This window comes from Strigops habroptila, chromosome 1 (assembly GCF_004027225.2).
Source record: "Strigops habroptila isolate Jane chromosome 1, bStrHab1.2.pri, whole genome shotgun sequence".
NCBI classification, from domain to species: Eukaryota; Metazoa; Chordata; class Aves; order Psittaciformes; family Psittacidae; genus Strigops; species Strigops habroptila.
Window position 1 is genome coordinate 112240064 of NC_044277.2, and position 19938 is coordinate 112260001.

Genomic DNA, 19938 nt, shown 5'->3' on the forward strand with positions numbered 1-19938 from the left:
AGTTTATCAATCAGCTGTGTTATTTGGTTTTACTGCACCAACTGAATCAGAGCAAAGGACAAAACTTCTGTTGCAGGTAAAAGTTTCACAAGCAAGTCTGGACCTTTTCCCACAGGTGAATCAAGTTCCTGTTTGCACTTGGAAGTCAAGTCATGCTCCTAAGAGTCTGACTGAAATGAAAATGTTCAGACAACAAGCATGACAACCTTCGTTTTCACTTCAGTCCTGTCCTTACCAAACAAAAATTTAAAAAGCCTGCACACAGACAATACACCATTTGTATTTGGTTTACCTCCACTAAAAAGGACAAGGGGGAACAAATTAAATAGTTACAGATATACCCAAGGGCTGCCTGGTACAAAATTAGATTTTAAATAAGGGAGAATAAACAAGTCACTTGAAAGCCTTAAATAACCTGTGATGCTATCCAGAATCAGCTGAGCTGTAGGCATCATCTGCCCCAACCATGAGTCAGCTTCAGCCAGTTCAGTGTACTTTTATGGTGTTATCATAGCCAGAAAATACAACTCAGCAGCACAAAAGAAGTTTCTGAAATACGGAACAAGTATTTGGTGGGAAGACATTCTCTACTATAATCTGGTAATGAAATTAGTGAAATAAATAAAATGCCAGCATACTTAACATTTCTGTCTCTTTATTTTTAGCTCAAACAGGGGTCTGAAATCAAGGCATAAAACAAAACGCAAAACACGTGCTCTTAAGGCCAAACAATTTGAAACTCTTTGTGAACTGTTCCTTCTGCACAGCAATTCTCCATCTGTGCAAAGAAGCACTATGGCAATATGGATTCAGTAAACAGGGAATGCTTCCAGCTGTTTGCGTCCCTCCCCCTCCCAGTATGCATAACATCCTGGCTGATAGAACTTTCATTTGTGTTTAAACATGATAAGACTGATTTATATTAGAGGAATGTTTCTGATCAATCATTTGTGCTGAATAGTCAGTGACTAAGTGGAAATGCTTCACTGAGAGCACTGCTGATTAAGAACTGAGTAAGAAGTTTATAAAACTTCAGGACATGGCCAACAGTCTCTAATCTGCTTAGTAGACAGCACGTAACTTCCTGTAACCACCTATACTGGGCACATACACATCTCTTCCAGCAATCAGAAGAGCCCCACTGTTCGTAATTATGAAACATAAAAGGTAGGGAGGGTTTGTAATGCTTAACTTTGAAAAGTTAGCTGCCAAGTACAAACCGATTATTACAGTCAATGTAGAGAGATATGAGACTTTTCAGGCACTTATCTTCAGGCAGCATGAATCACTCAGTCCACTGAGTATTGTATCAGCCTGGAAACTAATCAGCTGCCTTTGGCTGAGATATATACCCACCGAAAGTTTGGTGCCGTCTGCTTGTGGGATGGATCATCGGCTGATGTTCTTTGTCAACCTGTCAATAGCTATGGGTCCAGTGCAGCTATGGAAGCCAGCAAAGGCGAAGATCTGCTCCTAGATCTTTGCCAAGTTTACAATCCAGTGGCCTGAGTACAAAAGATCTGCTCTTGAGAACTCCTTGCAGAATAGTTTTATAGTGCACAAATAAATATTTACACCAGTAAAACATTTCTCCTTTGATATTTGAAAAATAATAAAAGAAACTGATTGAATTTAAAATAAAGTGTTAGTCTTTTATGATGCTTTCATAAAGACAAGTTTAAACAGAGGAGTATAGGGAAAAAAGGTTACACTGTATTTTTTAAAAGATCTGTGTTGCCAGTAACGTCAGAAGATGTTAAAATTATCAAAATGGATATGTTTCAAAGCTAGTTTAAGATCTACTATTAATCATGGCTTTTAAACTTATTATGTTGGATCTGCTTAGACAATGAAATTACATAGGCCAATTTTAATTTAGGCTCACATGTTATCTCAGTGCGATAGCAGCTGAGAGAATTATTTAAATTGCATAGCATCTTCTTATAGTTTTACAGCTTTTTATAATGTTAGCATTGCAGTATTTTATTTTGAGGCACGAGGAAATTTATTAATGCCACCTCAGCAACATCCCCGTAAACCTACAATACTAATGTGTAAGTATTACTGCCTTCAGTCAAGGCCAAATTTCTTTTATAATCCCCTTTTATCTATTATACAGCTTTGCTATATTTATGCATCAGGCTGAAGGCATCTAAGAAAATCATCTTCCCGAAGTTGTATGTTTTCCTTTGGAGAGCATAAATGGACCTGCCATTTCCAACAGTGATACAAAAAATGAAAGTAAAGTAATTCCTGCAACCTCCTACCCTTGGGGCAAAGGCCTTTGGGCCATTAGAGGTATCCTTGGCCAGCTAGTAAATCAGACTAGTTTATGAGACTGGACTACATATATTCACATATATTTGATAGAAACTTACCAGCATTTCACATTTTCCAAAACTTTGTCTATAGCAAGCAAACTCCAATCTGGAAAGGCAGCACCTGGGCAGAGTTTTCTTGGAACCTGCAGGTCCATCTTCAGAGGTCATTGTGTGACTCAACTGCTCTCAAAACCCAATTTTCCTGAAAGGGAATCAGCAACATACCAGTGTAGCTAGAATGCATAAGCATGAAGGCGTAGGTACCACTGGTGAAAGAGACAGCTCAGAGCCCACACCATGGACCAGAACAAGGGGACTATTCAAAGCAGGTGAGGAAATCTGGGGGGGGTGTCACAAGTTAAAATGGGGAAGTGGAAAAGGAAGGGCAGGGTAAGACGGAAGATGGATGATACAGGGAACAAGTTTTTCTGTGATACAAGTACTAGCTGAGCAAAGAGAATTCAGATTCACATTTACTAGTTTGAAGACAATATAATTTTAGCTAAACCTCAGCTACAGGAGAAAGGCAATGCCACATATTCAAGTATGTGGTTACAGAAAATACCACAGATCCTGTGTGAACTGAGAGACAAAAGGCTGAAAGCCAAATGCCTTTCCAGCACTTGAGCAATGGGACATGCAGCATGGCCTACATGTTCGTTATCCTCATAGTAACTTTAAAATAGTTTTTTAACACAAACTAGACCAATAAATTCACCTCCTTGCTATTTACCACCTTGTTCTTTTTGAGCTTTTCTAAAAATTGCTTGTGAATCTTTCCATTATATATTAGGTCACTGCTAACTATATTTTCATTTTCATTTCTTGCTGGTTCATTACACCTAGATGAAATCAGAATGGAACTTTGTAGCAGTTATAATGTTGGTTGAGGCCAGAATAGCTTACTGCCAAGAATACTAGTGAACTACAATACTTCTTACTGTAGTTTCACACCTAGGATTTAATTAATGCTGTATTTCATTTAAGAGTCTACACCTGCAGACTGAGAAACCAAAATCTTCTCTTGATGTGTCCTGTGAGTTATACAGTTTACTGTTGCAAAATACCACAATCATTAGCAGAGTCGTAAAGAAAGAAGATAAAAGGGGTGAATAGCACAACAGAAAGTTGTAATTGCTTTGTATTAGCCTCTGCTTAGATGACAAGGCACTGGGATAAATCAATACTTGGTCAAAACTGCTATTAACATCCAGCTGTAACATCTTAAGAATAAGAAAATTTATGATACTTGTGCTAGAGAGTTAATATATAGGGATCATTGAGATTCTGCAAGCAAGAGATTTGGCTGTAAATCACTGGCATCTTCATCCAAACATCATGACTATCAAAAGCATTTTAGATATGTGTCTAGGAAATAGAAATAAAACTAAAAAAGAGTCAGTGAAACTATTTATTTGAAGAAACAAAATCATGAGAGCAAGTCCAGATGTGTAGGAATGGGGAAGATAAATTGAGGGGTTCTGAACAAGCTCAATATAAGACTCTTTTCTACTTGACAGAAATAGTATTATAAAAATATTATGTTCTGCCTTTTTTGCCATTGTTTTTTATTAGAACAGCCAATCGCCTTATACAGAAGTGATTCTATTTGCCCAAATCTCCTTTTTCAGAGGTACCATTTCTATTTATTTCCCCCAGACTTTATTTGCCCAAATCTCCTTTTTCAGAGGTACCATTTCTATTTATTTCCCCCAGACTTTATTTGTCCTGTTTCATGCCTTCTAGTCTTGTGCAAAATATGCTGGTTTCCACATAGCTCCTCTTTCCCCTATATACCAACGAACATAAAATCTGTCCTTACTCCTGCTCTCACAACACAGACTCTCACTGCTAGTAGGTTGTTCCCCTCTCCTACTTTTTCTGCAGCAGATGACATCAAAATCTGCCTTTCTCATTCCTAGCCCTCCTCTCCTCTATAAAAGTCTAAATTTCAGTAATTTCATGCAGTAATAACTACTGCATTGAGCCTAAAATGTTGCGGCATGCCCCTCATGGCAAAACTAAGGCAGAAAACTCTGCGAAGGGAAGCTCTCAGAACAGCCCCCACCCCGTCCCGCACACTTCTTTTGGGGGGTGTGAAATTCATTTTTTCCCAAATGAACATGAGCTGCTCATCTAAGTAGTGGGAATCCCCTGAGAAGGAGTGAATGGAATATGTAGGCACGTGATCTCTGAGCCTCACAGAATAAAACAGCACATGGTAAGAATTAACTAACTGCTGAATCTCAGAAAGTTATTGTACATTCAGAATTATCATCCTTTGGGGATATTTCTAATCTCCCATAGGCATCTTTTCTTGGGTAATTAAACATTACAGTATCTTCAAGCCTGAAGTTTTAAAATCAAGGTGTCTAGAAAACATGCTTTAGTTCAAGCAACATAAGTAGCTGATGCAGAAGTTCTCTGCTCTGTGTTATCGTGATCATAAGTGTTTCCTTTGAACATAAAACTCAAAGACATTATGCTCCTCACTTAACTCCTGCTCACTTCCCTACTTTGGAACACAGGAAGAACCTGTGCTTCATGACTAAGGATGAGAAAGGATTCTTGCCTTGCTTACTTGTCAAGAGTCAAGTAAGTCAAAATATCTTATAGATATTTTGAGAGTCAAAATATCTTATAGAATTTCTGTATAAAACAAATGATCTTCACAATGACATAGGAGTCCCACAGAACAGCTTTGGAAAAAATACAACCATGTGACAAACAGGAAGGGATGTGTATGCCAGCGGCAGCAGGGAAAACATGGGACTGTAACAGCAACAACTTAGCTTATCCAAACAGATGCACAGAATGAGGAGAGGGCAGCTTTTCAGGTGAAGTAAATGCAGAAAAAGAGCCAGAGGAAGACCAAGGGAGCACAAGGCACAGCACAGCTGTAACATAATTTGCCCTTTCGCCCCCCCACCCTAACAGCCTGCTCCGTTCCTGTGCAATGGATGGCATGGGCCAGTCCCACCAGAGGGGCCATGTCCTCTGGCTGACCTCTCCTTTCTCCTTGCCTGACAACAAACGGGGACAAGCTGCTTTTTAAACACCAGAAAGCTAAAGGAAGGGCTTGGTGGACTCTGACCTTTTTAGGATCATGCTAGATACAGGACTGTTGATTGAACAAAGCAGAGCTCTAAGCATAATGATTGCAGCTAAGTGCTGAATGTTGCTACCGTGAACAGGATGCAAGCCTAGCAAGTCATTCAGTGTCTTACAGGCAGACAATCTTGCAGAGCAAACCTTTGCCCGCAGACTACAATCTACCGCAATGTTCCAGCTGGACGTATCTGTGACTCACTTCACTTGCCAGCAAAGTGTGCGGCATGAGAACCTCACTTCACATAAACGTGGTAAACGTACCACTCCATATAACTGGCACATTGTACGTGGCTGACAAGCTGCCAGGTTTGCTCACTGCCTGCCTCCAGAGAAGTGTTCCTCATTGTGAGGAGACAAATAGAGGCTGTTATCAAAAGCAATTACCACAACTGTTTAGCACCATCGCTTCCTGTACTGACCCTATCTCCTAATAATACTTTCTGTATTAATGTTGTGTCCATGTCTAACATCTCCTTCATTCTCTATACTGGAAGGCACAGCCTAGTGATGACAAGCTGCCAGTGAGGCCTGACCACTTGCTGTGCCCCTCAGTGACTGCACAGTTGGTGCTGGAATAAAACAGCAGAGGCAGCTGCTGCTGCTCTGCTGTGACAGCAGACCAGGAGAGCCCGGTGCTCCCAAAGCCAGCATAGCCCAGGTGGCTGCAGCCTGGTGTGTTCCCAGGAGACCCACCTTCTGTTTCCAGCTCCATTGCCATCCTTGGGAAAATGACATTGGCTTTCTGTTTTCTCTCCCACCCTTTATCTGTCTTTTGTATTTAGATTATTGTTTTTCACCTCAGGTTTATGACTTGGTTTTCTTTAGTTTGCAAAGAAAAACTAACTCAGGTAGGGCAGGAGCATTTTGAAGAGGCAGAGAAAGAAAAGAAGAGGGCAAGAAAGAGAAATAAACTGCTCTCTGTTACAAAGCATGTTGGGAAAAAGCAGTACATATAAATTAACACTCCCCGAAGCAGAGGTGGGAGAGACATCTGGTACTGTATGAAGAAGTAAAGGGGAAAACACTTGTGTTAGTGGGCAGTGAGATGACAAAGCTGCCCAGTGGGGTGCTTTGATGGGAGGCATTTGGGCGTTAATGTGCAAACCATGGCACCCCTCGCTGTAGCTCCAGCTGCAAAGTATCTCTCTTTAAACTCCTTGCAAGCTTCAGGAGTGGAGTAGGAGCTGGTGGGAACAGGGTAATAGTCCTCCCTCAGTGTGGGCTGAAGTAATTCAGAGCTCAGTGGCTTAGCAGCAACAGGGAAACCGCAGCCAAGGAAATACCCTCATAACTGGGTAGGAGCTGCTGCTGCAGCTTCTCCTGCTTTGCAGGAGGCTATGGTCCCCAAGGCACACAAGTGACCGCTCACCCTGAAGGTTGGCAGCCCAGCACAAGGAGGAATCACAGCATGGTTGCCTGGCACGAGGATGCTCACCCCCAGCCCTCCGTGCAGCTGAGCATCCCTGATTTACAACACAATCAGCCTCTGCACATGTGCAACACTGGACACTCCAAAACCTGTTTTGGGATTCCTGGGTGCTTCTGTAAAAGTTATAATAAAACCTGCATCCATAAGGCAAGCTGTAGTTGCAGACTGATTTCTCCACAACACAAGCTGGTCATGCTGATAATATATATTTCTATGTATAAAATGGCTCACTGACAATAGGTCAAAGACTCTCAGCTTACTACCTACACACCACCGGTAGTAATCCACCAACCATTTATCTTACATGATACTGGGGCCTTCTTTTGCCAATGGCTTAGATTAAAAGATAACTAGACAGAACAAAAATACATTCTTCAATGGGCTTTTAAAGGAAAACTCTAGTAGGTATAAAAGATAATCACATGTAATCATATCAGCTTTACCTACTAAGTAACATAATTTGCCAAATATAATGTAAATACTTTGAAAGCAATAACTAAAATACTAAATGCTTATTTTTCTGATTACTTGTGTGAATTTTTCAATGATATGATACACAAATAATCATAAGCCAAAGTATTTTACTGTTTCTTCCATCTGCAGACATCACTTAGCTGGCTGTCCTGTGACAGTACATTTTAGAGCACAGAAATACACTTCTTACATTGTCCACAGAAAATGAACATATGTTACACATAAAACAAAAGGCATCACTACCAAATTACAGTCCTTATTGTTTTCTAAATATAACCTGAATATTAAACACATTAAAAAATCAGGGAAAATGGCGTGCTAATTCAATGTAATTAAGCCAATTAAACAAAATTAAGCTAAACTAACTGAAGTATTACAATTCTGATATTTTCCAATTCCTATATGGGTTTGACACATGCAAGTACTTGGAGAAAGGAGAGTTGAAAACTTATATCAAAACCTGTAACAAAGAGCCACAATCTCTCAAAATCACAGAAAAAAAAGCAATCATTAACACAGCAGCAAATCCAGCAGTATCAAACAAATCAGTCTATATACCAAGTGAATATATATCATGCACACTCCTGTCTCCAGTGTGTCAACATTTTCTCACCTATTTTCTGCAAGATGTAAGGATGTGGATTTCCAGAAGTGGTACCCAAGCCTAAAAGTGACCCACACACTTCCTAGCTACCCACTAAAGCCATGAAAATGTGTATTTTCTTGAGCCTTTCCATGCAAAAATGTTCACTCACTCTCCCAGATGTCATGTTAACTGCAATATGGAGACACTACATTAAATATTTTGACATCATCTGCAATTGTGTCTGCTGGCTCAGACATCTCCAGCACTTTTTTCTGACATTTTTAGTACTACAGAAGTGTTTGAAAATAACAAATGGCATTCATACACATCTGTGCTCTCCAAAGGAGTCCAGAAAGCAGCCAAATAATTCAGTGATTTTTTTCAGCCTTTTAGGAGACTTTTTCCTGCCAATTTCCTACTGCACACCACAGCCCGCCACTGGCAACCTGACATATGAATGTCTGAACTGAGCATTGGCTAATGCTTGAAGCACCAGTTTGTTAAGCAGTTTTATTTACTCCTTGTAGCCCCATCAGTCTGAGGGACATTTTTGCCACCGCTTGTTTGCCGTACACCATAGTGGACTTCTGCTCACCATTTGCGTATTCTGACAAAATGTGCTTTTTTCGTCTACAATAAGGAAGCAGAGAAGAATACCTTGGCTAAAAGTCATTTTTCTCCCCCAGTACTTAAAATTTCTTACTTTTTTGGCAGATCACTACCCATCCAGCATTTGCTTTTATTTTGCATGGCATATTTTTATAGCGTTTTAAAACACTGGGTTTATGGCAGTATCATATACTAATTTACCTGTAGAAACATATGGTCTCTGGATTCCTCTGGATTGTCAAAGGTATTTCTCTTCCACTTTATTTAAGCAGTACTTGGTTTTGATGAAGCTGCTTGGAGCAGCAGCCTATCATTTCAATCTAATTTTCCAACACCACTAAAACAGTTTTACAATGACAGTTGTACCAGCATTAAAAGCTTCTGCTAATGCAGCTATGTTAATAGACTACATCCTGAACAGCTGCACTGCCCGAACAGAACACGGGGTTGAATCACAGGCTGTGCTCTAGTAAGGCAGAAACAGCATTCATTTCTTAAGTGCAGCTAGAAACAAGACTGCAGAAAAGCATTAAAATGATCAGTTTGCAGCACCGCTCATTTAGTCAATTACCACAGAACCAGAACTGACACCAGCTTACAGAAAGGTGAGCTGAGAGCCCATAGCTTGTGTTTTCCATCACTCCATACCTCCAAGTGTTGCATGCCTATTTTGTTTTAATTATATTTTATTTATCAGTAGATCCTCCAAGCACCTACTCTCACGAGCTCTTAGAAACGCTAAGGGCATGTGCCAAACAGCAGCAGGTTCTGGCCAAGGGACTTGGGGAGTTCCACTTAGCTTGGACAGTGCACCAGCGTCACGCCCAGCTCATCCATCACTTACTGCCTTCACCGCGTTTGGAAACAGCTGCCAGCAAGACGGACGAGCAGTGCCCCCCCCCTTCCCCAGCCAGCCCTCTGCCCACACGCGTGTCCGCGGGCACCGACGGGGCGAGCCGGGAGGAACCAGGCAGCGAAGGGAGCAGGGGAAGAAAGGCGCACCCCTGATAAAGAAGCTCTGGGGTCCAGCAGCCTTCCGACGCCGCAGCGAAGACGGAAGCGCCACCAGCCGCGGAGCAGCCCCGTCCCCGCGGCCCGTCCGGGGGACTGCGGGGCGGGGGACGGGCAGCCGGGTGCTAATAAACCCCACCAAATAAGGCGCTGGCAGCCGCCACAGAGGGATGTGGGGGGTAAGCGGGGAGCGGGCCCCGCCTCGGGCCGGGAGAGCCCTGCCCGCCTACCCTGCCCCGCTGCTGCTGCTGCTGCTGCCGCCGCGGCGGCGGAGACCGCCTCCCCACCCCCGGGCTTGACGGCAGCGGGGAGGAATGTGTTTCCGGGGCGGGGAAAGCGCGGCGGAGCGCGGACCTTCCCCTCCCCCGCCGCGCCGGGCTCCCCCTCAGCAGCAAGGAGGCGAGGCGGCGGCGGGCAGCCGGACGGGGAGCGAGAAGCGAGGCCGGCCGTCCCGCCGTGCCGTGCTGCGCGCAGCCCAGCCCGCTCCCGGGGCGCCAGTCAGCCAGGCGGGCCGGGGCCGGAGTGCGCCCCCTGCCAGGAACCGGCCGCGCCGCGGACATGGCCGAGGTAGCGGGAGGACGGGGCGGGGGTTGGAGCTGGTCGGTAGCGGGCTGAGCGGTGCCCGCCCGGCCCGGGGCGCCGGTATCTGGGCGGGCTCCGGCGGGTGGTGCGGGGCAGAGGGCGGCGAGCGTGGCTTCCCGCCGCCCGCTCTCTCTCCTTCCCTCTCTCCCGCGCGGGGAGCCGCTGGCAGCACCCGGGAGGAGCCGTCGCCACGGGGCGCGGGTCCCTCGGCGCCCGTCCCGGGCGGAGGATGGGGCGTCTCTCCGCCCGCCGTGCCCGCCCCGGCGCCGGGAAGGTGTGCTAGTGCGGGGTCAGCGCTGCGGGCGGGCGGGAAGGTGTCGGGCCCAGCCTGCGGCTTCCTGTGGCGGCGGGACGGCGGCCTCGGGCCTCCCGTGCCGGCGGGGGCCAGCAAGGCCTTTGTCCGCCCGGGGCCCAGCCCTGCCCTGCGCGGGCAGCGCCCGCGGCCGGGCCGCTCCGACCCTTCCCTGGCTGCGAAGGCGGGAGCCTGTGCCAGTGCCCCGCTCGCAGCTGCCCTGTGCCGTCCGCGGCCGCCCGCCGGGGTGCCCCCGGAAGGGGCAGCACTAGGCTCGGTAAAGTTTCGGGCAGCTGCCCCGGGAAGGCGGGCGTCCGCTCACCGCCCGGTCCGACGGCGGCAGAGGAGAGGGAGATGCTTGCCTTCCGCGGGAAGCAGAGAAGTTTCAGGGATGGGATCGTAAGGAGTGAGCCAGTGTAGGAACTTGAGTATCTAGGGTTTTTGACCTGCACATGTCTGCTAAAAGTAACTATTCATAGCGGGGTGCGTGCACTGTTGGAATGACGGCGTGATTGTAGTGCCGCGTTTTGACTGCTCGATGCGTTCAGTCTGTGCGGTTTTTGCTCGAAGCTGGCCCTGAGCCTCTAAAGCTTACTATAAGCTTGTGTCGAGGTGGACGTGGGAATGCGAGGCCTCTGTATGTGGTCTGTTTCACATGGAGATTTCTAAAATAACTGGCATCAGTAGAACACGGTATTACTATCTTCCTATAGCGATGGTTGGAAGGAAACATGGAGCGATAGGAAATTCTTTCTGACTCACTGTTTAGCCCATGTCAGATGTCTTTATCTTATGGAATAAGTGTCTGACTGCCTGTTAGACTCATTAGGTAGTCTCTGTGACTATTTTTCTGTATGGGAAAAAGTTGAACAGTGGTTTTGGTTCCTTCTGCGTTTGTCCTTGGAATAATACAACAGTCCATTCATGCCACCACATGCGCACATACCCATTGGGTGAAAATGTGTTTTCTGTTGATTTCTGGTAGATTTGCCATTGGTGCTACAGTCCTGCTCATGCCAAGACACACAAACCTTCAGGAGTAAAGATTGTCTCCATTCAGATCATTGGAACTGCTCATGGCTAATGCTCTGTGTGTGCTGAAGTGTTGAAATGGAGCAGGACTTTATGTATGTGAGAACAGGTTTAGATAATCTGCATTCCTGACACAACTATTTGTTAGGTGATGGTGGTATTGTGAGAAAAAGCAGTTTTTATTATGAAATGAGATTATTTGGTAGCAGCTTTTTTTTCTTTTTAGAAGTATTATGCTACTAGAAAGACGTAAATGAGACTAAAATGAACAAGGCTCTAAAAGTAGCGAAGACATTTGTTGTTCACATACATCCCGGTGATGAAACTGATGATTCATTCTCCTGTCACAAAAAATGTTACCTGGCTCTGGCAAATGATTAAGTAGCATTTTGCAAGCCTGCCTAAGGCTATATTTATAAGGGTTGCAAAAACAGTGAGCCATTGGCAATAGGCAGGCAAGACGAGGCAAGTTTAGGATGGGAACACCTTCAACTTTTGTCCTTTTCAAAGGTGTTTTAGCTGAAAAGTGCAAACCTGACAGGCATGCAGAAATCCTACCTTAATCAAAGTTGGAGCTGGTAAATGCTGTATCTCTTTGCCAGCCACATGATAAATGAACCAGACTTATTTCAAAATGAAATGTCAGCAGTTAAACCTGGTATTCTTTGTGTGCGGGGCCAGGGAGTTCATTCTGCTCTGTACATTCGGTCATCCAGTCTACATCGTATCCCTACTTATGTCTACCCTTGTGAAAGACTGATTCAGAGGGATGCGAGTTTCTCTAGAATGTGCGTGCATTTCTGATGTGAGGGCAGAATTTTGGTGTTTCGTCTTGTGTTTTAAGTGACTCAAGTGGTTAATCTTCTACCACTTCCTTTGGGAAGTGATTCCCACAGCTGAAAACAAACTGTCCGGAAACTTTTCCTGCTGTTCTTTCTTCCTGTTTCATGATTTCATTCCTCTGCTCTTAACCATCCTCCCTATACCTCTCTTAGGGTAGCTCTTCTGTGGTGCAGTTTTGAAAAGAGCTTGCTCTAGCGAGCGGCTCAGGAAGTAGGTAACATGGGTAGCAGAAAGGCAGGCTTGGGGAGAGCGATGCAAACATGGGGAGGACATGTGTTCTCCCTTGCTCTGAATATAATTCCCTTGCCACCACTGGTATGACTGCTCTTCAGTTGTTTGTAAATAGTTGTCATGCCTACTTTTCCACCCAGTCTTGATTTAGTTGAGTGATGTGATGCACACTTAGCTGGTGGTTCTTCCAGCCCTCTGACCAGCATGCCACAGGCTGTCCATGGCTCTTGGTGATATGGCCTTCAGAAACAGTTCTGACTGCAGTTGTGCAGGGCTACTGTTAAACAGGCTGTCGAAGTACCTCCTCTTGATGGGACCCTTTCTGTAAGCCATCATCAAAGGTTGTAGTTCTGGAACGGGCTCCATCCCTTCTCCCTTTCCTTATTGTGGACAGACATGCAGAGTTCCTGCTGTTTCTCACCTGCCTGTGGCTGGGGGCTTGGGCTTCCTCAGTGCAGACCTGCCTGTGATGCGTGGTGCAGCCTTCACTTATGTCACCATTGCATGTAGGAAGTGAATATGTGAGCTGTGCTGCCGTCTGTTCTCTGTTAGTTGCACCCACTGCATGGCGTGTTGAGTGGTTTTTGAGGGGGGGAAGAGTGGAGGCTGGATGGGGCTTTGCTGGCAGTTGGGATATCTGACATCCTCTTCCTCCCCGTTCCTTTGCAAATACAGTTTGTACCCCTTGCATTTGAGAGAGGCTATTATCATCAGTGAGACATGGCAAAACTGAAGTTAACAGGCAGGGATTGTCTTAATCCATATTAACTGTGGCAAGCTAGCTAGCTTTAAGATTGCTCATGCCTCCTCACATGGCACTTGGGAGAGATATTAGTTAGATCCAGAAAAGGGGGAATCCAGGCTCGGCAGTAGCTGAGCCTATTCTGCCCTTATTTGCTTTTCTAGGACTTCAAGTAATTTATATTATCCAACTCTTTTTTTTCTTTTTTTGGGATGGCCAGTCCACTTGGCATCCTTTTAATTCTTAGGAGCTGCAGTCAGCCCTCTGAGAGGGAATCCTTGTTGGGAGTGACTTTTCTTTTTTAAGCTTCTCGGGATCTATTGGTGGAGCTTGTATAAAGCAATTACATAAATTAAATAATTCTTAAAAATGTAATATGTAGTTAGATTTGTTAAAAATATCATTAAAAAGTACTTGCCAGCATGTGTGCTGTTCTCCTATGACTAGATTTTTAAGTCATCAGCTATATTCTGTGTCCTTTAGAAAATATGCTGTCTCTCAGAAGCAGAAAACTTGGAGCAAAGTCCATGTTTTCCTATCTCCTCTTGTCTTTATACTGCCTATCCTACAAATTGTTCCCACGTGCTCAACTTGCCATGCTTTGAAGGTACTTACTGTTGGTAGCGTTCTCATTAGCAGCTTTCGCGCTGCTGGTTAGATGACTCGAGATTTTTCAGGCTTCAGTTCTGGTGTGTGTGTGCGCAGGGTTTTGGGGTTTTTTATACCAACACATGTATCTCAAAGCTTTACAGGAAAATGAGTTTTTGGGAGAATTAGGTGTTATTTCTGAAGGCGATGTTTGCTTGTTTTTCAAGAGGGAGTGTGACAGAGTCTGACAGATGAACAAATTCTGTGGCTCTGTCTCCTGGACAGACACTGGCAATATCTCTGTCTGATTTAAGGTTCTTTTTGTCTCAATTGAAATTTGTTGGTTAGTTCTGGTACTGGATAACATCATCTATGGTGGCCGATGCCATCTCCTTTTTCCTGTGTAGTTCTTCCTCACTCTGTGCTGCTCTGTTCTGCTGTGTATTCTGTTTCCAGCTTTCTGAAAGGGGTGATGTTACTTGCCATGCAGTAACCGCAGTGGACCACAACATTGACGGGTATCTTGTCAGTTGTTGTGGTTACGGAGCCTCTCGGGTGGCCTACAAAGTCAGTTTTGTGTTTACCCACAAAAGGGAAGACAAATTCTGCTGCTGCTTTCTTTTTTTCCTTTTTTCCCTAATTTGACCTGCATAGGCACGGCCTGGTAACCTAAACTGTTAAAACTGTGTGTCAGGATAAATTTGTGATGAGTCCTTTCACTAAGCTTTCTTTTCTCCCACCATGTGGATGAGTAATTTAAGTACCAGTTGCAAGTACATACAACTTCATCGTAAGAAGTTGTCATGTGCTTTAGATGTGTTCTTAACAGGCAGTATGAGCTTCTATCCCAATTTAAGATGTGTGTGGGCTTGCCAAAGAGCTTCTATTGGGAATGACATGTAGACAAAATGAAAATTCTGACTTCAGTGTGACATTCTGCATTCACAGAGCACCTTATTATATATCACTAAATAGCACAGCTTTCTCATTCAGTTCTAAGGGTGCTCTCTTTAGCAGAATGTTGCTATTAAACATCCTGTATTTTTGTAATGACCTCCTTCTCTTTTCTTTTCTTAGACTCATTAGGGTGGTTAATACACTTGCTATGCTATTGTACTCTCCTATTAGCAGATTGAAGATGTTTACAGAGATGGTAAAGTTGCTAATTTAGTATAAAATTTGCACGTAACCAAGCACATGGTAGGGAAAGCAGCCTGATGATAGTAGAATTTAATGTTTTCTTTGGGGAAAGGTAGTAGGATTCCTAGCTGACCTGTAATCCTCTTTGGGGTGTCACTGAGTAAAGACTGTTCAATATATGAGTGTTTTTTGTTTATATCTTTCTCAATTTCTCTTTACAATCAGCTGCAAAAATGGTTATGAAACATGATTTCTGTCTTAAAAGCACTTTCATGTGCTTGCTTTCTTTTCCAGCAGCAGTAAAAATATTGTTAGTATTCTTGTGGTTTTCATTAGAGAGGGAAGCTTTGAGTAACAAAATTGAAGCTGGAATCTTAACTTTGTTACAGCTAGTAAGAGCGAGAAGATATTGGTGTCTTCTTACCATCCTTTTAATTCTTTTCCTTCTCCCACAGAGAAACATCTTGTGTAGCTTTGATAAATTAATGCAGTTCTCATGTTCTGCCAACAAGTCATTAGTTTTCTGTTTATAGTAGTTTTCTCTGACTTTCTAATTTGTAAGACCATGTTTAAGTGCAGATTCTTCTTAAAATGCTCATGAACTATAACACGCAATATCTAATGCCGGTATTTTATATACACACACACATACCCCACACACCCCCCAAAGATCAACATAATATTTGCTGTTCATTTATTTCTGATTCATGGTTTATACAAGATCACTAATGGTTAACTTAGTCCCAGTTTTTACTTAGCTTAGTTTTAACTTCTGCTTTTGGTACATTCTAGTGTATAAGCAGGAAGAAGAGCCGTTGTTTATATGGATTCTTATTGTATAAAACTATAATTTTTGGTGTAGTATAATTAACTACATGTGAATACTTAATGTATTTAGTTAATTATATGTTATGGCTATTTACAAATAAATTTTTAACCTCTAGAGCTGTGCAAGTAGATGCACTTTTGATGTGGAAGCTGAAGAGAAAAAGTGAAAGCTTTCTTCTTTTCTTGAGCTTTGTGGTAGAATGAAAAGCAATAATTATATATTGGGCTGAACTGAAACACTGAACTTAGCCTCATGCGAAGATGACTGATTTGTGGTTATTTAAAGGAGTAGGAAAATAATTGTATTAGAAAGAGTCAGTATTTCAGTTAAGAAATGGTGATACTGTGAGTCAAAGGTAATATCTTGGATATTAGTGCATTCTTTGTCCCTGAGATCCATGTTTTGGAAAACATGGATTGGGCTATCTGGTTTGGCATAACCTTGACCTAGAAGTAAGTATTGAGCTAAGGATGTGGGGCCATTCCTTTCTGCAAAGGAAAAAAAGAGGAAGGTTGAAGCATCGAGGGTTGAAAAAAAGCTGTCATTCTAGGGTTTGTTAATTTTCTTTGGTGAAATTGTAGTTCAGTGTGTCTTAACACAGTGCTAACCTCAGGCAATGGCACCAAGAGTCCTGTCTGTGTCTTGCGCAGCTAGCTACTCTGTGAAACTGTTTGATCTGTCCTCATCTGCTCTGTATCTTTGTAGGCTGGCAGGACCCTTGGGGAGTGATCTACCAGTGTTCTTGTGCTGCCGTAAAGCAGAGGGTCACAGGATGCTCTCCCAGTGAGTTGTGGGGTAACCTGAGTGTTAGGAGTTTATTGGGCACTGTAGGAGGTCATTTGAAGGACCTGGCATTCTAGTAGCTTGACCAGTATCCTCTGCAGATTCAGTTGCTCAAGTATTAAATTAGGCAACATCCAAGCTCTGTCTAGACCCTCAGCTGTCTGGCTTTCCAGATCTTAGGTAAAAGAGTTTTGTGTGAAGATGAATACAGCTAAAAGGAAAGCCTGTTTCTGAAGTGGAGATCTTTTGGATGTTAAACAAAAAGCGCTCTCCTGGGGGTCAAAAGATGACACATTTTAGTAGTTGATTAGCGTTAAATTTTGCATTGAGGCGACTTCTCATATTATTAGCACATCTTTGCTAGCTGAGCGGGTCAAGTCTTGGTGCTTGTCCAGTCAGCAAGTGAAATGCTCCCTCTTCTGATAATAAAAAGGAGAAATGAGGCAATCCGCTATCATCATCCACAAGATTGACTAGGATAAGCAAGGTCGATTATGTGCTGCCAGTGTGTTCTGGCTGGGGTTTTTTCTCATTACACTGATGCTTTATTTTCTCGTGTATTAAGAAATTAGTTTTGGTGGGCAGAGGATAAAGTCAATAATTACCTTCTCTGAGGTTCATTTTGTGTTTTTTGCATGGTTGTATTTAGTGTATATTAATGTGTTCACTTTCTGGTATTAACTAAAGATTGTCCTAATGCTGAAAGGCATACTATAGCTCATCTGCATAAAATAAAAGGCTTGACAGTTTCTGAAAGGTCAATTTGCTGCTTTTGTGTCAGAGTAGATTAAAAATCTGTCTTTTGGTTTTGCATGAACGTAACCTGTGTGCATTTTCAAAAAGTCTCTAACTAACATTTTGGGAGATAACATTTATTCTTTGCTTTTACTGTACAGCTCAAAATAGGGAATAATTTTTTGTGGTGTTTTTATAACTTCTATGCAAATACCGATCTGTATGAGAAATTAGGGTACAAGAATTTCAGTGTAATTTTTCCTGGGTGTGGACTTGAGTGTAAAAAAGGAAACAGCAAATTTCCTTTTTTTCAGAAGAACATGCTATACTTATTGGCTATAGGCTGTTTAAAAGGCATCATAAAATTGATAAACAGTATTTTTTTGCTATGTATGTGTTACTTCCCTCTACTACAGATGTTGTTTACATAACTTTTCAAAGGCTAGACCAAAATGTTACATAGCCATGTTGTTGATATCACTAGTTTCAGTGAAAAACTCAACTTTAGCATTAAAGAGTAACTATAGTGTGCAAGATTGCTGCCAGCGTTTTTATCATTGCCAGCTGACCAATCTGGAGAGTGTTTAGATAGTAATAAAAGAGCTTGCACAGATATTGGCTCTTTTTGATGCTTAATTCACAATGCAATTTCGCTTTCTAAATGAATGATGTCTGTATTTAATATAATTAACATTTGCTTGTAGCTGGAAGCAATTTTAATACTATGTGTCTGCAGAATTAAGAAGAAAAAAAGAGCTCACTCACTAGCGGTAACTCAAAACTCCACAGCAGGCAAGTGGTTTTCAAATCTACCTGAATTTCATACTATGTAAAATGTTCCGGTGGCCCTGGAACCATGAATTCAAATAAAAATGTGTTTTATTTTTGTAGGAACATGACTCTGCAGTCATTTATACCAATGTATAAGGTATACAATGTAAGATCTTAACTGCCCCTCCTGCCTGTGGCTGTGCAGTCTGGCCGTTCTCCTTGCATCAGGAGTGGAAGTCATAAGGCTGTACAGTAAGTCATTGAAGTAGCTGATCTGGTTGAAAAATAGCTTTGCAAAAAAATTACTTTCACAAGTAGGTCAGTCATTTCAACTGGGTGACCACATTTTACTAGCGACATGCTTCATACCAAGGGGAGAAATAGGAAAAAGTGCAGCTCATAGCGAGAGGAGCACAGGACTGTGGTAATCCAGAGATAAGCTGGCATAAACTGCTGTGGGACCTCACAGCATCTACTTGTGCATGCTTCAGTGCTCTTCTGATTTGAGTAATCCATTTTAAGATTGCTACATCAGGTGAGAAATAACTCAGCAAGGAGTTACTGCTTAGCTTGTTCCACTGTCTCAGTTAAGAGGTGAAAGTATCGTCCACAGTTGGCACCAGATAGATGAAGGGTGCAAAGTGGGGAATTTTAGGGCCCTGAGTAGTTGAGCTGACTCTGTTCAGTGGTGGCAAACTGGTAGATCTGCTTGGCTACTTTGAGAAACCTTATCTTTTATTATCTTTTGCAGTCCTTGCAGAAGCAGCCTGTGGACTCCAGGCTTAAAATCCTCCTGTGGAAAGCAGCAGATGTGTAATAGGCAGGTTGTTGTTCAGGCAAGGACTGCTTTTTTATCATGTACTTCAATGGGTCTGTTGTTTAAAAAAAAAAAAATATATATTTTCAAGGTTGAAGTAGCCTTTTTTTCCTGAGATGGGTGAACTTTTTGCAAGTGCTCAAACTTCAGGATTAAAACTTCAGGATGAAGTCCACTGTTTGATCACTGTGTGCTCATGTCTAGCCATGTATCACAGCCATTGAATTAATAATGATCTTTAAAATATACATATACACAAAATATATGTAACATACATGTATCGAATTAAATATATATTAAAAAATCTCATAGATAGATACAGGTTCATAAAGCTGTTTGTAGTTCTGTGGGATGACCAGTCTTTTATTATTGCTGGATGTTCATTTTCCTGACCACTTAGCTAATGTTGAAAGTCTGTTGAGATGGGAGTTGTTAAGCAGTACAAGTCTCATGCTAAATTGTGTTGCAATAATGAATCTTTTAAAAGAAACTTGCAATTAAATATGTGGATACTGTCTGTAAACATTAATCTATGTATTTGCCATTCAAATCCTAAATTAAAATTCCCTTCCCTCAACTGCCCAAAAATGGACACAATTAAACAAAAACCAAATGAAAAACTTTCAGTTTTATTCTTTGCCTGTCTTAATGTTTTTTACTAACTGATTTATTAGAATAACCTATTGGAAAAAATAAAATCAGACAAGTTCCTTGGCTTGGCTGGCTGTGTTACAGAGCATTTGTAAGCAATTCACCTGAGGCTGGCAGAGAAGGCAGGAGGCCTGTGGCAGCCTGGATTTAGGCTGGTCTACAGCACTGAAAGAGCCTGGTGTAATTTCGGAGGTCCATCAGTCTGAGCGCCACCTGCCACTTTGTAGAAGTTGTTTCCTCAGCACTCCTCTGTCTGCCTGGAGGTCTGGTTCAGTTTGATGAGGCTTAGAGAAAGTGGGTTTTGATGTGGAGGGAAAAGGGATAACTCAAGCTACCGCTCTGCCAGCCCGGCAAGCAGAGC

At 42.8% G+C, this 19938-nt stretch overlaps 1 protein-coding gene across 1 annotated transcript in view; it reads left to right on the top strand.

Moving 5' to 3' along the window:
- Positions 1-9861: 9861 nt before the first annotated feature.
- Positions 9862-19938, top strand: part of ITGB1 (integrin subunit beta 1) — a 46405-nt gene continuing 36328 nt past the window's right edge. The window contains exon 1 of the mRNA XM_030504063.1: positions 9862-10108. Within this exon, the coding sequence (XP_030359923.1) occupies positions 10100-10108 (9 nt within the window). The 5' untranslated portion in view covers positions 9862-10099. The remainder of the gene's footprint in view (positions 10109-19938) is intronic.